General features: G+C 43.0%; 1 protein-coding gene across 5 annotated transcripts in view; it reads left to right on the top strand.

Moving 5' to 3' along the window:
* Nucleotides 1–20,868, top strand: part of wdfy4 (WDFY family member 4) — a 111,387-nt gene that overhangs the window by 44,087 nt on the left and 46,432 nt on the right. For 4 of the 5 annotated variants that reach the window (XM_083775713.1, XM_083775714.1, XM_083775715.1 and 1 more), the window contains exons 28-42: nucleotides 135–208; nucleotides 1,781–1,945; nucleotides 2,436–2,527; nucleotides 3,011–3,107; nucleotides 4,366–4,568; nucleotides 5,071–5,231; nucleotides 5,910–6,029; nucleotides 6,530–6,721; nucleotides 9,037–9,219; nucleotides 10,917–11,043; nucleotides 11,454–11,590; nucleotides 13,568–13,806; nucleotides 14,272–14,396; nucleotides 16,258–16,449; nucleotides 17,287–17,396. In XM_083775713.1, the coding sequence (XP_083631839.1) occupies nucleotides 135–208; nucleotides 1,781–1,945; nucleotides 2,436–2,527; nucleotides 3,011–3,107; nucleotides 4,366–4,568; nucleotides 5,071–5,231; nucleotides 5,910–6,029; nucleotides 6,530–6,721; nucleotides 9,037–9,219; nucleotides 10,917–11,043; nucleotides 11,454–11,590; nucleotides 13,568–13,806; nucleotides 14,272–14,396; nucleotides 16,258–16,449; nucleotides 17,287–17,396 (2,217 nt within the window). The remainder of the gene's footprint in view (nucleotides 1–134; nucleotides 209–1,780; nucleotides 1,946–2,435; nucleotides 2,528–3,010; nucleotides 3,108–4,365; nucleotides 4,569–5,070; nucleotides 5,232–5,909; nucleotides 6,030–6,529; nucleotides 6,722–9,036; nucleotides 9,220–10,916; nucleotides 11,044–11,453; nucleotides 11,591–13,567; nucleotides 13,807–14,271; nucleotides 14,397–16,257; nucleotides 16,450–17,286; nucleotides 17,397–20,868) is intronic. The other variant, XM_083775717.1, reaches the window with a different exon arrangement.

The following is a 20,868-nucleotide window of genomic DNA, read 5'->3' on the forward strand; positions in this document are numbered from 1 at the left end:
CTGATAAACTAAGTAGAGTTGTGAGCTCTGAAATCAATGTGACCAGCCTTCAGAATAGGATTAAATTTTTTCCCCACATAACATGCTTGAATGTCAATTTAAAAACAAAATCTCTCTCTCCTCCTTTTTTTCAGGTGTGGCAAAACACACCAGATAATCTGGACCTGTCAGTTCTAAATCACTTTTCTGAAATGTTGAAATCATCAAGGTAACGTCCACCCTTCTCAACCTTTGTTATGTTATATTTATTGCAGTTTGATATGCATTAGGTCACGGGTAGGTTGTGGTCTCAAAGGTAAAACGATTTTCCTCTATGGGGAACCAAAGAATTACAGACCCATAAGGGTCCATTTGGTTCCTAACAACCAATCATTTACCTGGGGTCGCCTTGAACTCCCCCTCAAGGACACCCAACCACATCATTAGAACATGCACAATTGCATATCTTGTTGGGTGGAAACATTATTATGTCCAAAACTTAGACTTTTCACGATTCATATTCAAAGCATCAAGAGTAGCAGATCCACAAGATCAAAACGCGGTGCTTTGCTTCGCATTTCGAGCTTGTGGATCTGCTACTTTTGATGCTTTTGTGTGAGGCTTTAATATGATCATGCGTCGTAGGGCGTTAATTTACGGGGGGGGGAAATAATAAGGTTTTTTGCCCCGACAGCGACAATATGAGGCAGAGCGATAGCACACTAAACAGATTCACATGACATGATGTCTAAAAGGCTGACACAATGCAGCCGAGTAGAGACAACAAGAAGCCTGTTGTTCGGGAGGAGTTGCCGACTAGACAGATCTTATCGGCAGCTCTGTCGACGTCTGCTGTGAGTGCCCCTGTCAACGCTGTCACGGAAACGTACCACAACAAACGGTCAAAGGAATGTAGTAGCGCAGAGTCTTCCACCGCTGTAGGGGGCGCCGTGACTGACGGCTTGGATTGCTGGATTACGTTTCCTGTCTGTGTGAAGAGACTGTCCCCCTTTCTGAAACCAGCTCCTTGCCACTCGCCCTACACACTTGCCCTCGATATGCGCGTTCACGCGAGGCTGCGCCATATTAAGTGTCGTCCGAAACCAAGCAGCCTTGAGTGGAAGTGGTTTATAAAGCCCTCAAGAGCGAGTCTGTGCCGATCTAGACTCGATTGCCTTGTGCAGCCCTGCTCTCTGTCCGCATGGAAACCGCGACCTACAAATGTAAGTACCACCACAAATAATTGATAAATAAACTCCTCCTAAACAATCTTCATCTGATGCAGAATAGGCAACGCTCCAACTGATGTTCACAAGGGCTCTTTATTTACCCCACCGTGAAAAACTATAAATTAAACCACACAAACAAAACAACTTTTAACAATGATTTATAAACCCCATGGATGTATAGGCCTATGACATGTCATTTTTGACAGTCACGCTGTATTTCCTTTTTCCATATTAATGAAATCCACATGTCACACATTAGCCTACACGATGCAATACACATTTGCAAGATGGTAACCATGGCAACGAATGGTGTCTGTTTCCTGTTTCTGCACAAGGAGGGCGAGTGTATTTCCAAACAGTTTTTTATACCCAGCACCCTAATCAAGGGAACTTGATTCAGCTGGAGGGGCACTTCCTGACGAGGGAACCTCCCGAGAGCACTTCAAGTCAAGGGACTGGTTTCAGAAAGGGCCTGTGATTGATATTCATGCTCTCTCTCTCCCTCTCTTTCTTATCTTTCTCCCTCCCTCTCTCTCTCTCTCTCTCTCTCTCTCTCTCCCATGTCCTCCTAGTGGTGACAGTGGGAGTGCAGCGGCGTCCATGCACAGTGTGGGCCTGCTGTCTAAGCTGCTGTACCAGCTCTGTGATCCCGGCGTGACCGTTAGGAAGGTTCAACTAACTTCCTGCATCATCACACGCCTGCTGAAGGCTCACTTTACCACCCTGGACATATCACGGTACACACACACACACACACACACACACACACTCACACACTGCTCACCCTGCCTTAGAGGTTTATATAAGGCCTTTTACACTGACAACACACAACAGAGCGGTTGAACATTTTAGCTACAGTCTTGGATCAACAACAAAAAAAGATCTGTAATGGTCTTCCATTTCCATTTAAAAGAATGTACCCTTGGGCCCTCTGTGATACACACGCCACGTTTGAAGTCGATACGTGAGACGGTTCTCGAGATATTTTGTTTGTCGAGATAAATTATTATAATTTCAATGTTAATAATAATGCACGACAAAGGGCGGGGAGGCTTTTCCGGAAAAGGTGAAAAGAAGTGTGTGAAAAGTGTCTGTACATGTTTCAGGGATTGTATTGTGTACAGGTATCACATTAACATTGTGGAAATGCAGTATTGCGATGTTGGTCGCTATCGGCCAGAGCTATCATTGGAATTATAGCTGTGGTGCGTTTCGTGTTTGTTTCAGGATCGGGCTGTTCCTGGTCTACACGCTGCCTCCTGCTGGTGAAAGTGAAAGCTGCGGAGTGTCTGACAGGGTTCATACTGAGGATAGCACAGGTACAGTGCACTTATTACAGTAATACCCCCACACTGAGGATAGCACATACAGTACACTTATTACAATAAAACCCCCAGACACCCTGACCGCTCAAACATTACACACCTTCACAATACCCTCAAACATTCATTCAAAGTCACAGAAAGCCCTAATGTACTCGTGACACTTTTTTGGTAAGCGACAACCTTGCGTGATGGATTATAAAATAAAGGGATATTTCACATTTTAACGTCTACTCTGAAAGGGTTTTAAGCCTTTAAGCTGAAGGCGTCTTGTGTCAGTCAGTGTTAATTTTGACAGCAAATTCAGATTTAGTCTTCTTTTGAATATCACACCATATAGTTTAGTTTAGTCATCTGGAATTGTTTATTCTTAGTCTAGTCTTTGTCGATTAAATATAAAAATGGTAGTCTTTTAGTCTTTTGGACTAAATGATCAATGGTGTGAGTGATGATCATACAGTGTGTGTGTGTCCTGTGTAGTGCAGAGCTCGGATCTAGCCTCTCCCGTTTGGATCAGGAACCAGCTGTTACTCTCTCTCTGTGACCTCCTGACCTCACACGACCCTTTGACCCCAGAGTGAGTTACTTCTTAAATTGACCAGTCCCCCAGGGTCTTTTCTGATCTGTTATTCTTTTGCCAAAGCTTTCCCCACGGTATGGATGCTGTGGTTTAAACTAGAGCTGTGTTTCTCTTTAAAAGGTGAAAGTAATATTCTTTTTTTTTAATGAGTGTTAAATGGTTTTATATTCCCATATTAATCATTGTTATAGAGTGTTTATGTTAATTTCTGTGTTTGTTATCCCCAATAGAGACATAATACGAATGAGCCTCTAGTCTTCCTGGGACCTTGAATAAAGAAAATTCAATGCAGACATGCAATTAAAAAAGGATTGAAGATAAAGATAAGAAAGGGAAAATTAACACTATAACAGTCCGGAAATGTTGGAAAATTAATCCCTCCATCTCATCCCTGGTCTGCCCGGGGGTCTCCTTGATGTATTTGTATGGGTTCTCTTTCCTAATTCGATGAAATTGGTGAATCACCCGAAAATGCATTTTCTTTTATTAAAGATTCAGAGAGACAAGGAGACACCTATTACTGAACAAACACAATAATTGAGCAATGAATGTCGAGTTTTAACCTTTTAACAAAATTATTATTATTATTGTTGTTATTGTTGTCTATCTCCATATTCTAACTTTTTGTTTTTCTCATAAATGAATGCCCTACTTGATCTGCTATTTTGAATCCTGAAAAGTACCACATTTGGACATTATGAGGTTTCCACCCGACAGAGGCGATATTAATGTTATTATTATCATAGACAGGGGTCGCTGTTTTTCGGTTATTTGCCGACGGGATTCTCAGATTGTTATTATCGCTACAGTCTGTTTTGCCAATTATTCGGGGGCCCACTTTTCAATACGGCCCACAGATTGAGAGAACCACTGCCTATGGGAAATTGAAGTGATTCCCGCTTGTTCCCAAGCCTCCGGAGCGGCTGGCCAACGCTGAAGCCGCCACCACTCTACTGGCCAAAGCTGGAACTGCAGGTGGGCGGTTTAGTTTGCCCGTGCTTATAGCATGAGCAAATTAGCGCGCAGCTGGGGTTTAACACGGAGCGCTCGTTCAAGGCGAGTTAGCACTTACACCAAATCTTTGGTGTCCAAATCAAGAAAATGCAGAAGTACAGCGTCTTCTGGGTCCTTCAAACGCCACTGAGTAACTTCCGTTGAAATAAATGGCTGGGTTTGGGGTTGTCCAGTCTCATATATATATATATATATATATATATATATATATATAACTCTATGCTTGTTCCTCCTCGTGTAGGCATCAGAAAGACCTGTTCCAGACCCTGGGCAGGGACTGGTTCCTGCTGTTCCTACAGGGTCACCTGCACCAGTCCACCGTGCGGCCGGCCCTGGCGCTGCTCACACACCTGCTGTCCAGTCCGAGCCAGCAGGACGGCTTCAGAGAGGGCCTTCTGCCAGGGACCCTGGTGGACGGCATGGACGAACCCTTTGTCATCATGGGTGCGTAACGGTGCAGTATTATACACCGCAGTGGCAAGTACATTTTTTACAAGGCGTGGACCAGAATATGCCTTCGCCCATGTCCGTTTGTGCACCTTGCCAGTCTGTATAAACTGGTAAATGGTGCATTAGGAGCAATTAAGGGTTCACTTCGACACTAGCTTGGCCCAGCCTGTATGATTTCTGGTCTAGAAAACAGGTGATCCTTTTTTTTTTTACATTACTGATTTTGTACAAACAACATGCAAATTGGCACACAACCATGAATCACGTTTCACGCATCGTCTAATTGCCGTGAAACGTTGCATGCACATGGCACTAGGCCAAGGAAATCGACTTTATGTTGCAATAAATCCATACAATGCTGGCCCACACTATAACCTACCTGGCCTGGCGGAGAGAGACCTGTGTGCACCCAGGAGCAAATTTATCTAGTAAGGTTACGTTTATACAAGTATTCACTAAGTGTTTTATTTTATTCTTGTATACGCTGTACCACTAGACAACCTGCGAGACGACTCCTGGTCCTACGAGTGCCTCGGCTCCACATGTCCAGGCTTCCATGTTCTGCTGGAGCTGCTGGTCAGCCAGTGTCACCTGCCCCAGGTGTATGGAGCGCTGGCAGCTCTGCTCCTGGGGACCACGGCCAGCCCATCTGCAGAGGTGTGTGTGTAAATAGCAGACCTACCAGCTCTATGAGCTTGTAGATCTGCTATTTTTCAATAGCTAAAGCATAACATAATGCTAACACCAAAAGGGGTTCCCGCCCAAAATGGGATAAACATGATATACAGATGTGCCTTTTCAACTCGTCGCGCTTTCCTGATGTTTTCCCAGAAGGTTTTCTGAAAATGCATGTTTTCCCCTGCAGATTTTATTCACTGATTTGGCCTTGGCTAATTCTACTGCTTTGCTACTGAAAAGAAGTTGTCCAGCAGAGGAACTCTATCTATTCAGGGAAACTGAATAGAATTAACATAGTACATGTTGGCAAAGGACCCGGCCTCCTTTCTCACTGACGACGTTCTGTTTCTGATAATGCACTGACAATCTACTGATTGGCCAATGGCACGACCAGAGAAATTCTCAAACGGCACATCTGTACAAAATAAACAAGTTGCGTATCGTCTCGGACGGAAACCCCAAATGTCCAAAACTGTTAGTGTTCAGGATTCAAAATGAGAAATGGCTAAATGAAGCGACACATTGCTTCTGCTTGTGGACCTGGTACTTTTTATGCTTTCATGTGACGCTGTAGAACAAGTAGGGGTTTTATGAGAGGTTTTATGCCCGACGACAACGTTAATCGTCATCATCATTAGGTTGTGTCTGCACCCGCAGGGGAATTTGGACAGCGTCCTACAGTCTGTGATTGACGGCCAGGTAGACGCCAGCGCTCACAAGCTCTGTCCCGAGGTGGCGGCTATTCTGTTGGAACTAGTCCGAACCATCATCTCTCAGGTAAGAACTGGTCAGAAGGAAGGGCCATCCGGGTGGCAAGGAGCCAATGTTTCTGTTGGCCTTATGTATGGTCTTACTTAGGTATGACCTTACAGTATGTATGTTTCAGCCGTTTCAATTGAAACAGGCCCCCCTGACTGACCAGCAGTCGGTTAAGCAATATTACAAGAGAGAGTGTGCTTTACCTCTGCGTTATATAACTAAGATATTCACTAAAAAAAACACATTTAATGAAAGATGTGGCCACTAGACCAAATGACCCAATAAAATCGCTAGCATAGCAACCCAGTCGGCTCTGCTCTGAGAGATCAGCACAGCTGATTTTGATGTCTTGATTAGGTGTTCCATTATGCTCGTTTAAGCACAGCTAGATGGCTACTTCAACCAATCAGGTATACGACCTGTTGTATAATGCGACACTCTGAAGCGGTGAAGTTAAAAAGTCACAAACATAAACCTCTCTTGTGTTTTCATCTCTCCTGCATGGTCGGTGGTGACAGCCTATCCCTTCTGGGAAGAGGTTGTCCGTGAACGATGATGATGATGATGCATCATGGGAGTTGCAGTTCCCAGGGAGCGTGATGCAGTTCCTGTGTCTGCTCCACAGCCTGTGTCCCAGAGAGCCGCTGTGGGCATCGCTGGAGTTCCTCCACACGCTGGCCGCCGTCGTCTACCCCCTGGACGCATCCCAGGTTCGGACTAACCGCTGTCTTGCTACTCGTGCTTTTTCTTTCGCGTTTTAACCCATTCAAACCTGAGACCAAGGGGCACGGTGGCACAGTCGGTATAGTGCCGTCACCTCACAGCTAGAAGGTCCCGAGTTTGATTCCTGCTGGGGACACTGTTGGTGCTGGGGGCGTGTTCTCTCTTCCGCGATGTTCTCCCCGTGTCCCCTAGGCCCTATTACTGCATGTTTTTTTAGGGTACCTACCCTACCTAGCGCCTAGGGTCGGTACCCTCACAAAAAACATGCAGTAATCCTGGTTTCTAAACTACCTCCCCTTCCCCGCCTGATGGAGGGGAAAGGAACTGGTTGGAATAACGTGTTCCTTCCACACGCTATGTCCGGCCAGGGTGTTACCAAGGAATACAAGAAGACTCACCCCGTTTCTGTTTTCCTCCCAGAATTTTCCCCAGTGAGGGGTGGGAGAGGCTGGACAGCAGACGGCTGGATTTTGAATTTCTCTAACTATAAACTTTCATGACAGCAGAACAGCCTAAGTACAAATATAATTTATGAAAAGCTACTACAGTGAAGTCTGTTCACAGAAGTTGTTGTAGGATATGTGGGGATTATCTGACCATTTGAGGGGGCAAAACCTTACACTAAATAATACTAAATTGTTCACTGGGGAAAATTCCGGGAGGAAAGACGGGCACGCACCGGAGTGAGTCTTCTTGTTACCTTACCAAGTGGGATTGTGGATCGGCTGTTTGTCAGTAATAAAACCTTAAAAATGACAGATTGGACATGAGGCAACATAAGTGAAATAAGTAAAGAAAAGAAACTCAAAACAACATAACACAACTTAAGTTGAACAGAGAGGTATTGGTGTCAACCTCTCCCCATGACAGCAGAATCTCTACTGAGCCATTTCCCCTCTATATAGACTCCTGACTCCACCCCTGGCTAAGCAGTCAGCGAATCACAAGGCATTTAACAACACAAGCAATCAGAGCTCTCTTCAGGCCATCAAGGCAGCTTCCCAACTACAGCATCTGCATAGATAAACACAAGTATATTAATTCACATGTCACAGCAGAATGTGCACCTTCTGTGGGACTGAGAATCAACCTGTTACACATACCATACAGAAACTATACAATGAATGTGGATTTGTTATATTACTCTGACAGCGGCTGCTCTGTCACACGGGGAAACTCTCCCCTGTCAGGTGAAAAGAAGCAGCTTTGACTCCTCATGCATAGAAGGATGCATGAGGTCAGTCCGCTGCCCTCCCCAGGGTGGCAGAGGAAGTGTAGTGCCCAGGATTACATTAGATAATTGACACTGGGTGAAAAAATGGGTTGCATATCGTGGGATAAAAATGGAGTAAAAGAAAAATGAGACCAGGTTCTACAAGTTACAGTTTTCAGGGAGTCGGACCCCCCAGAAGCAAAAGATTTGAGTTAAAAACGTTCGATGTGAAATAATATCTATTCAAAGATTTGAGCCACATTTTCACGGTTTTTCAAAAATAGCAGATCTACAAGCTCGTAGCTCGTATGAGCTTGTATATCTGCTATTATCAACAGCTAAAGTTTAAGTGGTTAAAATTGGTGGTTAAGATTCTTTTGCTGATCAATGCGATTTTACTTCACTTTTACGATACTTATAGACACTAGTTTTCTTTCTGCAACCATTACACTTTCAAACTGGCCCCCCAAATCTGCTATTGTTGAGGTTTTAAGTGGTCACTTTTTGCCACCTATATTATACCCTCCAGAAAAATGTGGGCAAAAATCATTGATTATGCAGCTTAAAATCCTTGATTATGCAGGCTAAAATCCTTGATTCTGCAGGCTAAAATCCTTGATTCTGCAGGCTAAAATCCTTGATTATGCAGGCTAAAATCCTTGATTCTGCAGGCTAAAATCCTTGATTCTGCAGGCTAAAATCCTTATTTTTATTATGCGATGAAATATGCAGGGTTATATGTGATTTGATGCTGTGAAATTGCGGGAAGTTGTGAAATATGCGGAAATTTGCAAAATATGCGGCTATATGAGAAATGCGTGTTGTGAAATATGCAGGATTTCGTTAGATTTTTATACGGTGAAATATGCAGGAAGTTGTGAAACATGCGGGAAGTTTGGCGATTTATACGCACTTTTTGAAAAATAAAAATAGACCACTGCATAATCTGCGCTATTAGCCGGATTATGCCGTAAATTATGCGATCGCAGGAGCGCATCATCAACGTCCTGTCATTAAAAACAAAAGGAAAAAAACCTGTTCTTAATTATTTGAATGACATGACGCCTCTGTCCCCCCTCCTTCCCTCAGTACGGGGGGGCGGAGCCTGGTCTGGGGGGGAGCGAGGAGGAAGACGACGAGGCGGCGTCCGCGTCGTCAAGTCACCCGGCCAGGAAGCAGGTGTGTGACTTCATGCGTATCCTGCTGATGGACAGCCTCCTCAACGTTCCCGCCAACAACAACGGCACACACCCTCTGTTGCAGCTACTGGCGGTGAGTATCCATACCGCAATGTAGACATACATTTACTTGAGGAAAAGTACAAAAGTATTGGCTTCAAAATGTACTTAACCCATTTAGGCCTGACGTTGAAATTAAACAAAATAAGTCTTCTGAAAGAATATATATTCAAAGATTTGTGCCGCATTTTCACGATAAAAAAAAAAATAGCAGACCTACAAGCTCGTAGCGCGCCACCGAGTGGCGCGCTACGAGCTTGTAGATCTGCTATTTTTCAATAGCTAAAGTATAACATAATGCTTAGTTAAAACACCAAAAGGGGTTGTAGATCTGCTATTTTTCAATAGCTAAAGTATAACATAATGATTAGTTAAAACACCAAAAGGGGTTGTAGATCTGCTATTTTTCAATAGCTAAAGTATAACATAATGCTTAGTTAAAACACCAAAAGGGGTTCCCTCCCAAAAGTACTTATTGTGCAGTATGTCCCATTTAAAGTTTGCAAATGTATGATAATCTTTTGAAAATAGCAGATCTACTAGCTCACAATGCGTTGCATAAAGTGCAGTCTTCTCTAATTGGGGTTACAATTTACAATTTACAATTTAGGCATTTAGCAGACGCTCTTAATCCAGAGCGACTTACATTAAGCAAGAACAAAAAGCATGGGAATACATCACATAAAAGCATTTATCATGAAACATGCGTAAGCTAAGAAAGTAACAGTGGAATATCTATATAATGAAACTATACATATAAACTATACATATATACTACTATGCTATACATATGTACTATGTCGTGCTATGACTATATTCAATGCAATTATAGTGCTGTCTAGATAACATGCTATAAGTCTGTATCAAATGCTATCTAAGTCTACAGAAGTGCTATCTAAGGGGGTAGGGTAAGTGCTATGGGCCATGATGGTTCCTGGGTTCCTGGCTCAACATCTTTTCAAATGGCAGTCCATGAACAAATATATAATTTGGGTGTCCTTGACAAGTGTGTGATGTGTGTATTTGTTACTGTTATTAGCACTTGCTATGGTTCTGTGCATTGATAGCTTATTTCTTTTCTGTTTCTGCACTTTCTGCACACTGCAATGTGCATGTTCAGATGTGACAAAAAAACAATTAAAAGATTGTGAAACAATCATAATTTTTTAACTTTTCACTACATTAGTTTGTGTTCGTTTACAATGTACATTACCATTGCCAAATGTCTGCCAATCTACATTGCCTTGTTTTAAAATTCACATTATGAATTCTTAGCCTACTCCCCCCATTGAAAAGGGCTGTTCGCTGGCTGTAATACTGGCTCTGTCCAGTTGGTGTCACTCTTTGCTCAGTTAATGTATGTGTTACAGTAACTGCTATTTCATGATTAAATCATGCACTGCTAGAAAGAAGAGGTCTTCTGTACTGTTGGTCTAAACACACACACACACACACATACACACACACACAAGATATATCTCTAATAGCTTCCTCCGAGTATAAAACACAAGGAAGAACAGGACGTTTGACAATGTATACCAACTAAAATACTTCTTTTAAATAAACTAACCACTTGAAACCCAGCACTCAGCAATGTCAGCATCCATATTCCAGGGTGAACATGAACCCAAATTAGCCGTTCTACCAGCTCATAATGCGTCATGTACGTAGAATAGACCGCCTATGTTTGGCAGAGAGATTTGGCTCATAAACGGGTGCTGTACTGTATAGTTCTCCCCAGGCGAGGCTTCGCTGGAGCAGCAGCAGAGCTATCAGACGGAGCTGCTGGAGTTCCTCATGGACATCATCCACATGATCAGCCTGGAGAACGAGAACAACACCCACCTCAACCCACAAGGTATACCTCGCCTGCCTGGGAACCACTCTGAGTCTCTGGTGGCCGCCGTGAGGCCATAGCCAAACTGTACCATTTTAATGATAATTATGTGGCAAACATTTTCACCTTTTCTGTCCAGATTTACAAGCTTGTAGATCTGTTTTTTTTTTTTTTTAATCTTGAAAACGTGTGCAAATCTTTGAATATATATTCTTTCACAGCCAACGTTTTTAACTCATATCTTTGCTTCTGGAGTGGGGGGGGGGGGGGGGGTGAAAAACATATTTTCAGATGCCGGTCGGTGGCCAATTATATATAATCTTTGGGTTCCTTGACATGAGATAGATTGAGAATCATATTTCCTGATACCTGTCATGATTTTCGAAGACATTTAGTAGAATCTGGTCTGAGGTCTGTTTTTCTCTTCTCAGACTGTGAAGGCCAGACGGTCACCCTCATGGAGAACGTGGCTCACTTCAGTAAGACACTGGTCCAGAGACTGTACGGAGGCATGCTGCTGGCGGACCCCGACAGCCTGCTCACATTCCTGACCGATCAGATAGTGGTGGTGAGTTCACCTCGAGAGACTACGGTTCTTCTTAAAAAAGAAAGAAAGAGAGACCATTTTGATAAGGTTTGGCTGCCCTGCAGCCCCTCGTCCGTTACTTGAATATACAGTAAGCACCTAAACGGACAGGATACCACTGATGTGGTTGACTGTCTATCATCAACAGCATTTCAAATGTTTTCCATGACAGCATTCCATCTTACTACTTTATTTTACGCAGTGTCACTGAGCAGTATGGGTGGGAGGGATTCAGGCTTTTCTTTTTGTCCGTTTTCTCTTTTATTTTATTTAATTTTTTCTTTAACCTGTTCTAAAACGTATTTGACGAAAAAAGATAGTGGTGGTGAGAGCCGCCCCGATACCGGTCAAGTGGGCACCTTGGACATCTAGGCTACCTCGATGTAAAGTTGGCTATTTTGTCCAAAATGAAAAAAATGAAATAAACTAGATAAAGTGCCAATCGGCACAGGTCTCCACCAGGATTCTTCCTCAGCCTAGTGGGAATATGCGTGCACAGTTTCATCGCAATCGGACGCTGCGTTGAGGAGTTGTGGCCATTTGCTACTCCTGAAAACTGTAGGAGCCAATCGTGGCCAATCAGGATGGAATATGAGAAATCAAACAAACCTGTCTTGATCACATGACTATGGAGATCATGTGTACCGATTTGCGTGAAATTTGGATAAAATGTGAAGGAGTAATAATAGAAAATGTGTTTTACATATGTCGGCCTCCTGGTGGCGCTATAAAGAGCAGATGTGAAAAATTCCAGGCAAAGGTTTTTCCTTGGCCTCTAGGGAGTTGGCATACAAAGTTATCCACAGATCCGTGCAGTTAGAGGTAAAAACACTTTTCGGCCAGTTATAGCGCCACCTTGAGGCTGAGTTGAAATTGTTCATGTGGCATTTCGTCCTCGGCCTAGTGGGAATGTGGGTGCACAATTTCACGGAAATCACGCGATGTGTTCATGATTTGCAGCATTTTGTTTGAAACTGAGCACTCCTGTGAATTTTGGAAGCCAATCTTAACCAATCAGGATGGAGTCTGAGAAATCTGAAAGACCGGTTTGGTTGAATGGCTCTAGAGAGACTGTGTACCAATTTGCGTGATGTTTGGACACAATCTGTAGGTGTACTGTGCAAAAACTTGTTTTGCACAAAGCGGCCTCCTGGTGGCGCTATAACAGGCCGTTCTGGAAAGTTTGGGGCAGAGGTTCATGGTTGGCATCCAGGGAGTGTGTGTGCAAAATTTGGCATCGACCGGGTTAACGGTGGCCGAGATTAGCTGCTCACGGACGGACACACGGACACACGGACACACGGACGGACGGACACACGGACGGACGGAGTGCAAAACATACTCTCCCCCATGCCTTCGGCTGGTGGAGACAATTAACATGCACGGTACATCATTATCAGACTTAATTTTATCCTTCAATTGATTGTTTATGCCTCAAAATAACTGGATATACAGGTTTTGCAGCAATTTGTAGCAATATTAGACCTTAATTGTCAAATGTTTAAGCATATAATGATCATCTGTACTTTCTTTTAACATTTCTTTTGACCAAATATTGTATTTTTGTTTTACATTTTGGACAAAATAGCCAATTTTTTTTACATTGAGATGCCCAGATGTCCAAGGTGACCACTTGACCTGTTACCGCACGCATGCTATGAACTACGGCTGCAACTATCGCATACAGTTAGTATAAAGGGTCATCTCCAATCCATTCAATTGTTGTGCTGAATATTTAGGGAACTTTAACAACCAGTCCTATTAAGAATCCTTTACAATATATTACATTGATTTGTTCATACCTCTACTATGAAGGGGTACAGAAAATGACACGATGGGAACTATGCACGAAAACAAATGTCACACACGTTTTACTTTATTTACTTGTAAAACTGTGGTGTGACAATAAAGTTGATTCTGAACATAGTTAATTTATAATAAAACCCATATTTTTCCTAGGCTCTGGAGAAAGGCCAGTCGCTGAAGGAGAGGACGATATCCACCCTGTACTCGTGCACCAACAAGGTGTTGCTCTACTTCCTGTCCCACCCTCGACGTTCCCCGGCGGAACGGGAAGTGGTCACCAGGACGCTGCGGGTCATTGTGGCGCGCTGGGATGTTGTCATGGCAACGTACAATGCCAACATGGTCTTTGTCACCTGCCTGCTGCATTGCCTGCTGATGATACGATCTGACAGGTACAGTTAGATGGAACATGTACACACACACACACACACAAAGCTGGATGCCCGACAAAGCTGGATGCACCACGGCGAATTCGAAAACACTAGCCTCCGTTCACAACGCCTGCGTTGTGAGCTTGTAGATGGGGTATTTTTGCCAAAGAGGTTTGGTGTAGAGGGAAAAAAGTACAGTAAAAGGTCAAGTTTACTTATTATTATTATTGACAGTTTAAGTGGGTAAATGAAAGGTCAGGTTTACTAATTATTGTCTTGAAAATGGACATTAACATGAATCCAACATACACTGAGGTCTATGAATCTGTGAAAACACAATTGAATACAATATTATGTATTAAATCCCTCTATCTCGGCTAAGGGAAAAAACAACAACCTTGAAGATCGCTGGTCTAGACTGTGTTGAAGTGGTTTAATATTGGGTCTATTCATGCTGACATCTCTTCCTTGTGGGTTTTTTCACAGCTACTCTGAAGGCTTTGGGTGTGAGGTGCAGAAGGTCCACACCCGCAAGATCCTCTCTCACCTCTTCCCTCTCAAAACCCCTCGCTCTGTCTCCGTCAAACACACCGCCACCCACTCCACCTCGGGTACGCCAGTGTACACGACATCATCCACAATGCCATCACTTGTTGAGTTATGTTGTCTATATTCTTTTTTTTTTTCACTTAATTTTTATTGAAGGAAGAACAGACAAGAAAAAAACAACTGACAAGACTATACGGAAAGAAAAAGAAAAGAAAAAGACAAAAAGTAAAAGAAAAAAGGCTGCATTTTTCATATTACAAAAAACATTCAATGAAATCCTATTGCAATATCGCTAGGCTGAGAGAAGAGATTCCACTTTTCCCACTTTTTATAGAATTTATCCTCTTGTAGTCTAAGTATGAATGTTAGTTTTTCCATAGCATACAGTTCCTCAATAATGTCCATCCATTGATCTTTCGTTGGTGGGTCCTGCTGGCACCAGCGTGATTGCTTTTTTACTTGCTGCTAAGAGGATCTTGATTAGATATTTCCCAACAGTAGAAAAGGAACAGACAGAGGTATCTCAAAACACAGAATGGTCTCCAAGGTGGAGTGGATGTCCTGCCAGTATTTCTGAATTTTAGGACAAGACCAGAAAATATGAGCGTGGCCCGCCCCCTTGTAGCCACACTGTCTCCAGCATGGCTGATCTGTTTTCAGTTGTCTTGATTTAATTTTGGGGGTAATAAAAAATCTCGTTAGGGTCTTCCAACAGAATTCTCTCCACATTCTTGAATTGGTGGATGTAATTTGTGTATTGCACATGTTTGCCCATTCTTCTGATGTGATGGTAATCTCCAACTCTTTTTCCCAATTAGTTTTAATGTACTCTGTGGAATTGACCCTAGCTGAAACCAGGGCATTATATATACTGGACACTACTCTTTTGGACTTATATGCTTATATGCTTATATGCCTGAATAAAAACCTGTATGAGATCGTTTGAGGCCACCGGCTCGGATGCTTTCACCTCCCCCATAAAGTACTCTCGTATTTGGAGGTATCTAAAAAAGTCCTTGTTATCTATGCACATACACATATCTTTCAATTGTTCAAAGTTCAATAACACATTGCCTTTCATGGCAGTACTGTAAGAGGAAAAACCATACCGAGCCCATCGCCTGAAAGTTTGATCGTACACACCAGGCTTAAAATCTGGATCGTAAGCGGGCCACCTCAACACCCTGATTGTCCTCTCCATTTTGAACAGTTTCACGACTTTGAACCAAGTATTTAAAGTAAATATTGTGAATGGGTCTAAAATGTCATAGTATGACTTAGCCTGGTCTTTGTTCCCAATTAAAGACTGAATAGGGATGTTGATTGATTTAATTTCCAAAGCTTTCCATTTAGCCTCGCATTTATCATCACACCAACATATTAAAGGTCTTAATTGTGACGCATAATAGTAATCCCTCAAATTTGGAAGGGATAGTCCCCCTCTTTCTTTAGGGAGTTGTAAAGTTTGGAATCTGATTCTCGGTTTTTTTCCGTTCCAGATAAATCTAGATATAATTTTGTCCCATTCACAAAACTGTTTGGCAGGCACCTCCACTGGTAGAGACTGAAAGAAATATAATATCCTAGGTATAACATTCATCTTGACTGCCTCTATTCTAGAACTTAAGTCCAAGGGTGACAGAGACCATCTCTCAATTGTTGTCTATATTCTTAAACGTCGATATGAAGCTCCATCTCCTTGAGTGTTCAGACCAGACCAATGGTTCTCAAACCTGTCAAAATCATGTGAAGGACCTCCAATAACTCTGAATGTGTTGCACTTGGGAGGGACAATATGTCCCCCACACACGGTACAAAGTGAGAAATGGTTGTGATGACATTATGATGACTATTTTCCTGGTCCTCCTCACAAGAGAAATGGTTGTGTGTGTGTGTGTGTGTGTATGTGTGTGTGTGTCACAGTTGAGAGTGAGCTGACATCCTTGGCAGAGGCATGCTGGTCCAAGGTCATGACGGAGAGACGCCACACCCTTGAAAGCCACTACAAGATCGAAATCTCAGCCAATCAGAGCGGGACGCCGGGCTCCGTCGGCATGACGGACGTCAGTCCACTGTGGGAGGAGATGTCCCGTAAGGCCTGGCACATATACATAGGTCAGTGTCCCCGTAGGAGATGTCCCGTAAGGCCTGGCACATATACATAGGTCAGTGTCCCCGTAGGAGATGTCCCGTAAGGCCCGGCACATATACATAGGTCAGTGTCCCCGTAGGAGATGTCCCGTAAGGCCTGGCACATATACATAGGTCAGTGTCCCCGTAGGAGATGTCCCGTAAGGCCTGGCACATATACATAGGTCAGTGTCCCCGTAGGAGATGTCCCGTAAGGCCTGGCACATATACATAGGTCAGTGTCCCCGTAGGAGATGTCCCGTAAGGCCCGGCACATATACATAGGTCAGTGTCCCCGTAGGAGATGTCCCGTAAGGCCTGGCACATATACATAGGTCAGTGTCCCCGTAGGAGATGTCCCGTAAGGCCTGGCACATATACATAGGTCAGTGTCCCCGTAGGAGATGTCCCGTAAGGCCTGGCACATATACTGTACATACGTCAGTGTCACATTATCAGTAGCAGTGATAGAAGTAGAAAGAGGATTAGAGTAATAGTATTCTTGCCTGGCCAGACTGTTGCCTCTCGCAATTTTCAAATGCTTCCATCATACAGTCTGGACTCTGGAGCAACGGAAGCTCGGCTCATGAGTAAGCGATAAAGCATAAGTGGAGCCTCCTCCCCACTTCCGTTTCGTCTTTAGAGTCACGATGTGACGCATTGTGAGCTTGTAGATCTGCTATTTTCAAAAAAAAGAATTATACATTTTGAAAACTTGAAATGGGACATTCCGCATAATTTACTTCTACTTCTACTTGTAACAGAGTACAGTACTTCTACACTGCAGTATTGAGTACTTTTCCCCACCACTGCTCCCCTCAGAGTCTCAGAGGAGCAAGGCCAGCGGCGGTGCATTTAAGATGGCTGGTGTGATCAGCAGTGCCCTCCGCTCTGTTCAGAGAAGACTGGGCAGAGAGTCCGTCACCGTGGAGGTAACTCACACACCCAGCACTGGAAAGGAACTATTTACTCATATGCTGTACTTTACTGGAGTATTTCCAATTTGCAGTACTTTTACTTCTACTCCACTGCATCTCAGAGGCAAATATTGTACTTTGTAGTTGCTAGTGACTTTGTAGATTTGTAATATTATTACGAAACAAACATATATTAAACACTTCAGCCCTAGTCTATACAGTACAGTAGGCCTACAGTATACTGTATGACTCCCCAGTCAAAAAATACTTTGTGTTTAAAGTAGACACTCGTGCTTAACATCTTAATACTGTCCAATATTTAGATATGGAGGGGTTAATATTATGATGATAGGCAGTTGCTGCTGTCAAAATACGACTCCGGAGTCAAAAAATACTTTGTGTTTGAAATTAGACTCTCATGCTTTCTAAGGTGTGATTTGGGGCCCTAAAGATGAATACAAAATCAATATCAACTTCTTAAAACGGTCCAATCCTTCTATACGGAGGGGGGTGAAATTATGACAGGCAGTTGCTGCTGTCAAAATATGATTTCCCCAATCAAAAACACATTGTGTTTGAAATAGACACTCGTGCTTTTTAAGGTGTGATTTGGGGCCTTAAAGATGAATACAAAATTAATTCTGTCAAATACTTCGATAAGGAGGTGGGTGAAATTATGACGGGCATTTCCTGCAGTCAAAATATGACTCCCAGGTAAAAAAAAAAAACCACTGTTTGAAATGCATACTAGTGCTTTCTATGGTATGATTTGGGGACCTAAAGATGAACACAAAATTAATATCAACATCTTTATGCTGTCCAATAATAAATTATGACAAAAATATGATTCCCCAGTCAAAAACACTTTGTGTTTGAAATAGACGCTTGTATTCATCCTAAAGATATGACAAAAAACACTTGATGCTGTCCAATAATTAGATAGGGAAGGGGTGAAATTATGACAGGCAGTTGCTCCCGTCAAAATATGGTAAAAAACACTTTGTGTTTGAAATAGACACTAGTGCTTTCTAGGGTATGATTTGGGGTCCTAAAGATTAATACAAAATTAATATCAACATCTTAATACTGTATAGGGAGGGGGGGGGAAATGATGACAGGCAGTTGCTGTCAAAATACAGTACTTTACAGTACAGGCTATTTTCAAAAGATTGGTTTTTTTTAAAGCATGTGAAAATTGACATTCTGCATAAAGAGTACTTTGTACTTTTGGTACCTTAAGTACATTTTGATACCAATACTTTTGTACTTTTACTGCAGTAAATTTAAATTTACTTTTCGCCTGACATACTGCTACAACTATACAGAAAGTTACAAATGGTCTTTTAACTTACTGTATCAGTACTGCCCTCATGCCATTTCTATGTATATACCATAAAATATATGGTTTAACCAAATTTCATTCATATTATTATTTAATATTTCTTTTACACAAAGAAAAGCTTAAATCGCTGATCTACAAGCTCACAACACATTGTGATGCAGCACGCTAATTTCACTATGAATACAGGTGTGCCGGTGTACAGGTGTGCCTTGGACACAAACTGTTTGAAAGCGTTAAATCCAATCCACAATACAGTATACTGTATCACTCTCTGTTGGGTGGAAACCTCATTATGTCCAAAACGCTCACTTTTCAGGATTCAAATGAAAAATTTGCAAAAGTATCAGATCTACAAGCTCAAAACGCGCCGCGTCGAGTTTACGGATCTGCTACTTAAGATGCTTTCATGTGACGCCGTAGTATGACCAAGTAGAGGCATTATGAAAAAACACAAAGTTAAAGGGCCACTTCACCGCTTTTGCAACCAGATTTTATTTGAATGATGTTATTTCCTGGACTACATGTTGTCTCAGTAAGACAGCCCTCCCCCTATCCACAAGGAGGAGCAGTGGACCAAAGCATTATGGGAATTGTAGTCCAGGAAGGAAGTGAGCCCAGTGTCCATGACATCATGGAGCCCATGGACACTTATACTAAAATAAATACTAAAATATCTAAAAACACATTACACATTACCCACATAAAAAAAAAACCCAGGAAAGTGTTTCTTGTCCCAAACATCATTAAAATAAGACCTGGTTGCAAAAGGGGTGAAGTGGCCCTTTAAGCAATGGCATAGCTCACACGTGTGTGTTTGTTTGGGCAGGGCAACACAACGGCCTCTCCCAGGCTCCTGCAGATTGCACACACACACGCACACACGTGTGCGCACACAAATCGTCTTCCCAAAGTCACCGTTTTGTGTTTGTGCTGTGGGCCCTCCAGCCCTGTGGGGGTGTTTGATTATTCCTTTAAATGGATTTGGATTATCACAGCTGAGCGCCCCTGAGTGGGCAGAGTAATTGATATATCTGTTTGGGCCCATCCAGGGGAACAACGCTCGGCTACAAGCGCTACTGTTTGCCGCTGAAGGTTAAAGACGGCGTTTATTGTTGTTTCCCCCCTCCCCCCCCCTTCCGAAAAACACGTGGCGCCACATCATTAGTTCCCCCACGCCGCTTAAGACGTCGCGCCATCTGGAGACGGGAACGGGGACGTATTACTCAGGCACGCAGGCATGAAATTACCGCGTCTGTGTCTCTCTGTCGCAAAACAAATCCCACAAAGTGCGTGCGGGCCACTTCCCCCCATTGGTGTGTGTTGTCCCTTTTTCTCCGCAAAGAAATCGGGGATGGCAATTATAGCGGTACCAATCTGATGAAAACATTATTCATTTGATGTTATTCTTTATCATATCAGCCTCTGACAGGCTATCAGGGAGGGTGATGAATGGTTTTTTCCCGTCTGAAAGGCAGGGAGAGAGAGAGAGAGAGAGAGAGAGAGAGAGGGAGTACGTTAAGTTTGCTTCCCGCAGAGTCGGGAGCAGAACTCTAGCCAGAGCTTTCCACTTGTATTGAGAGAGTGTTAGGGATATTTAAATCAGTGCTTTGCCAACTTTCTCATGTCAAGAACCACCCAAATTGATATGCATTTGGCCGTGCGGACACCCATCTGAAGATGTTTCGTGCCTTTTTTAGATTTTTGTTTTAAGATTTCAAAAATTGTAGATGTGCAAGCTCGCTGTGAGCTCGTAGATCTGCTGTTTTTGAATAGCCAACGTATAAACGGATTAAGTGGTTAAAATGATTGTGTTATTTGCTAGGGAACCCACCTAAGGACCCTTGGGGGTCCCCGGACCCCACTTTGAGAACCACCGATCTAAACGTCAGTCCTTTTATCAGCAAATGGACTCATTAATTGCTGATTAATCAATGAATTCCTCATTAATTGCTGATTTAATTAACGAGCCACTATTTTAACCAATACATCCATACTTACCGTAGTTGACTGCATGGGGCCGTGTGAGCCCGTTGTGAGCTTGTAGATCGGCCAATTTTCGTCAAACGTCCCCCCCGTGATGCTAGGGGTTCATGCGATCAACTTCGTTATGCGGTGATTGATGAGAGAGGACTTAATTGGGGGAAA

The sequence above is a fragment of the Protomyctophum parallelum genome, assembly GCF_964188405.1.
Source record: "Protomyctophum parallelum genome assembly, chromosome: 10".
NCBI lineage: Eukaryota > Metazoa > Chordata > Actinopteri > Myctophiformes > Myctophidae > Protomyctophum > Protomyctophum parallelum.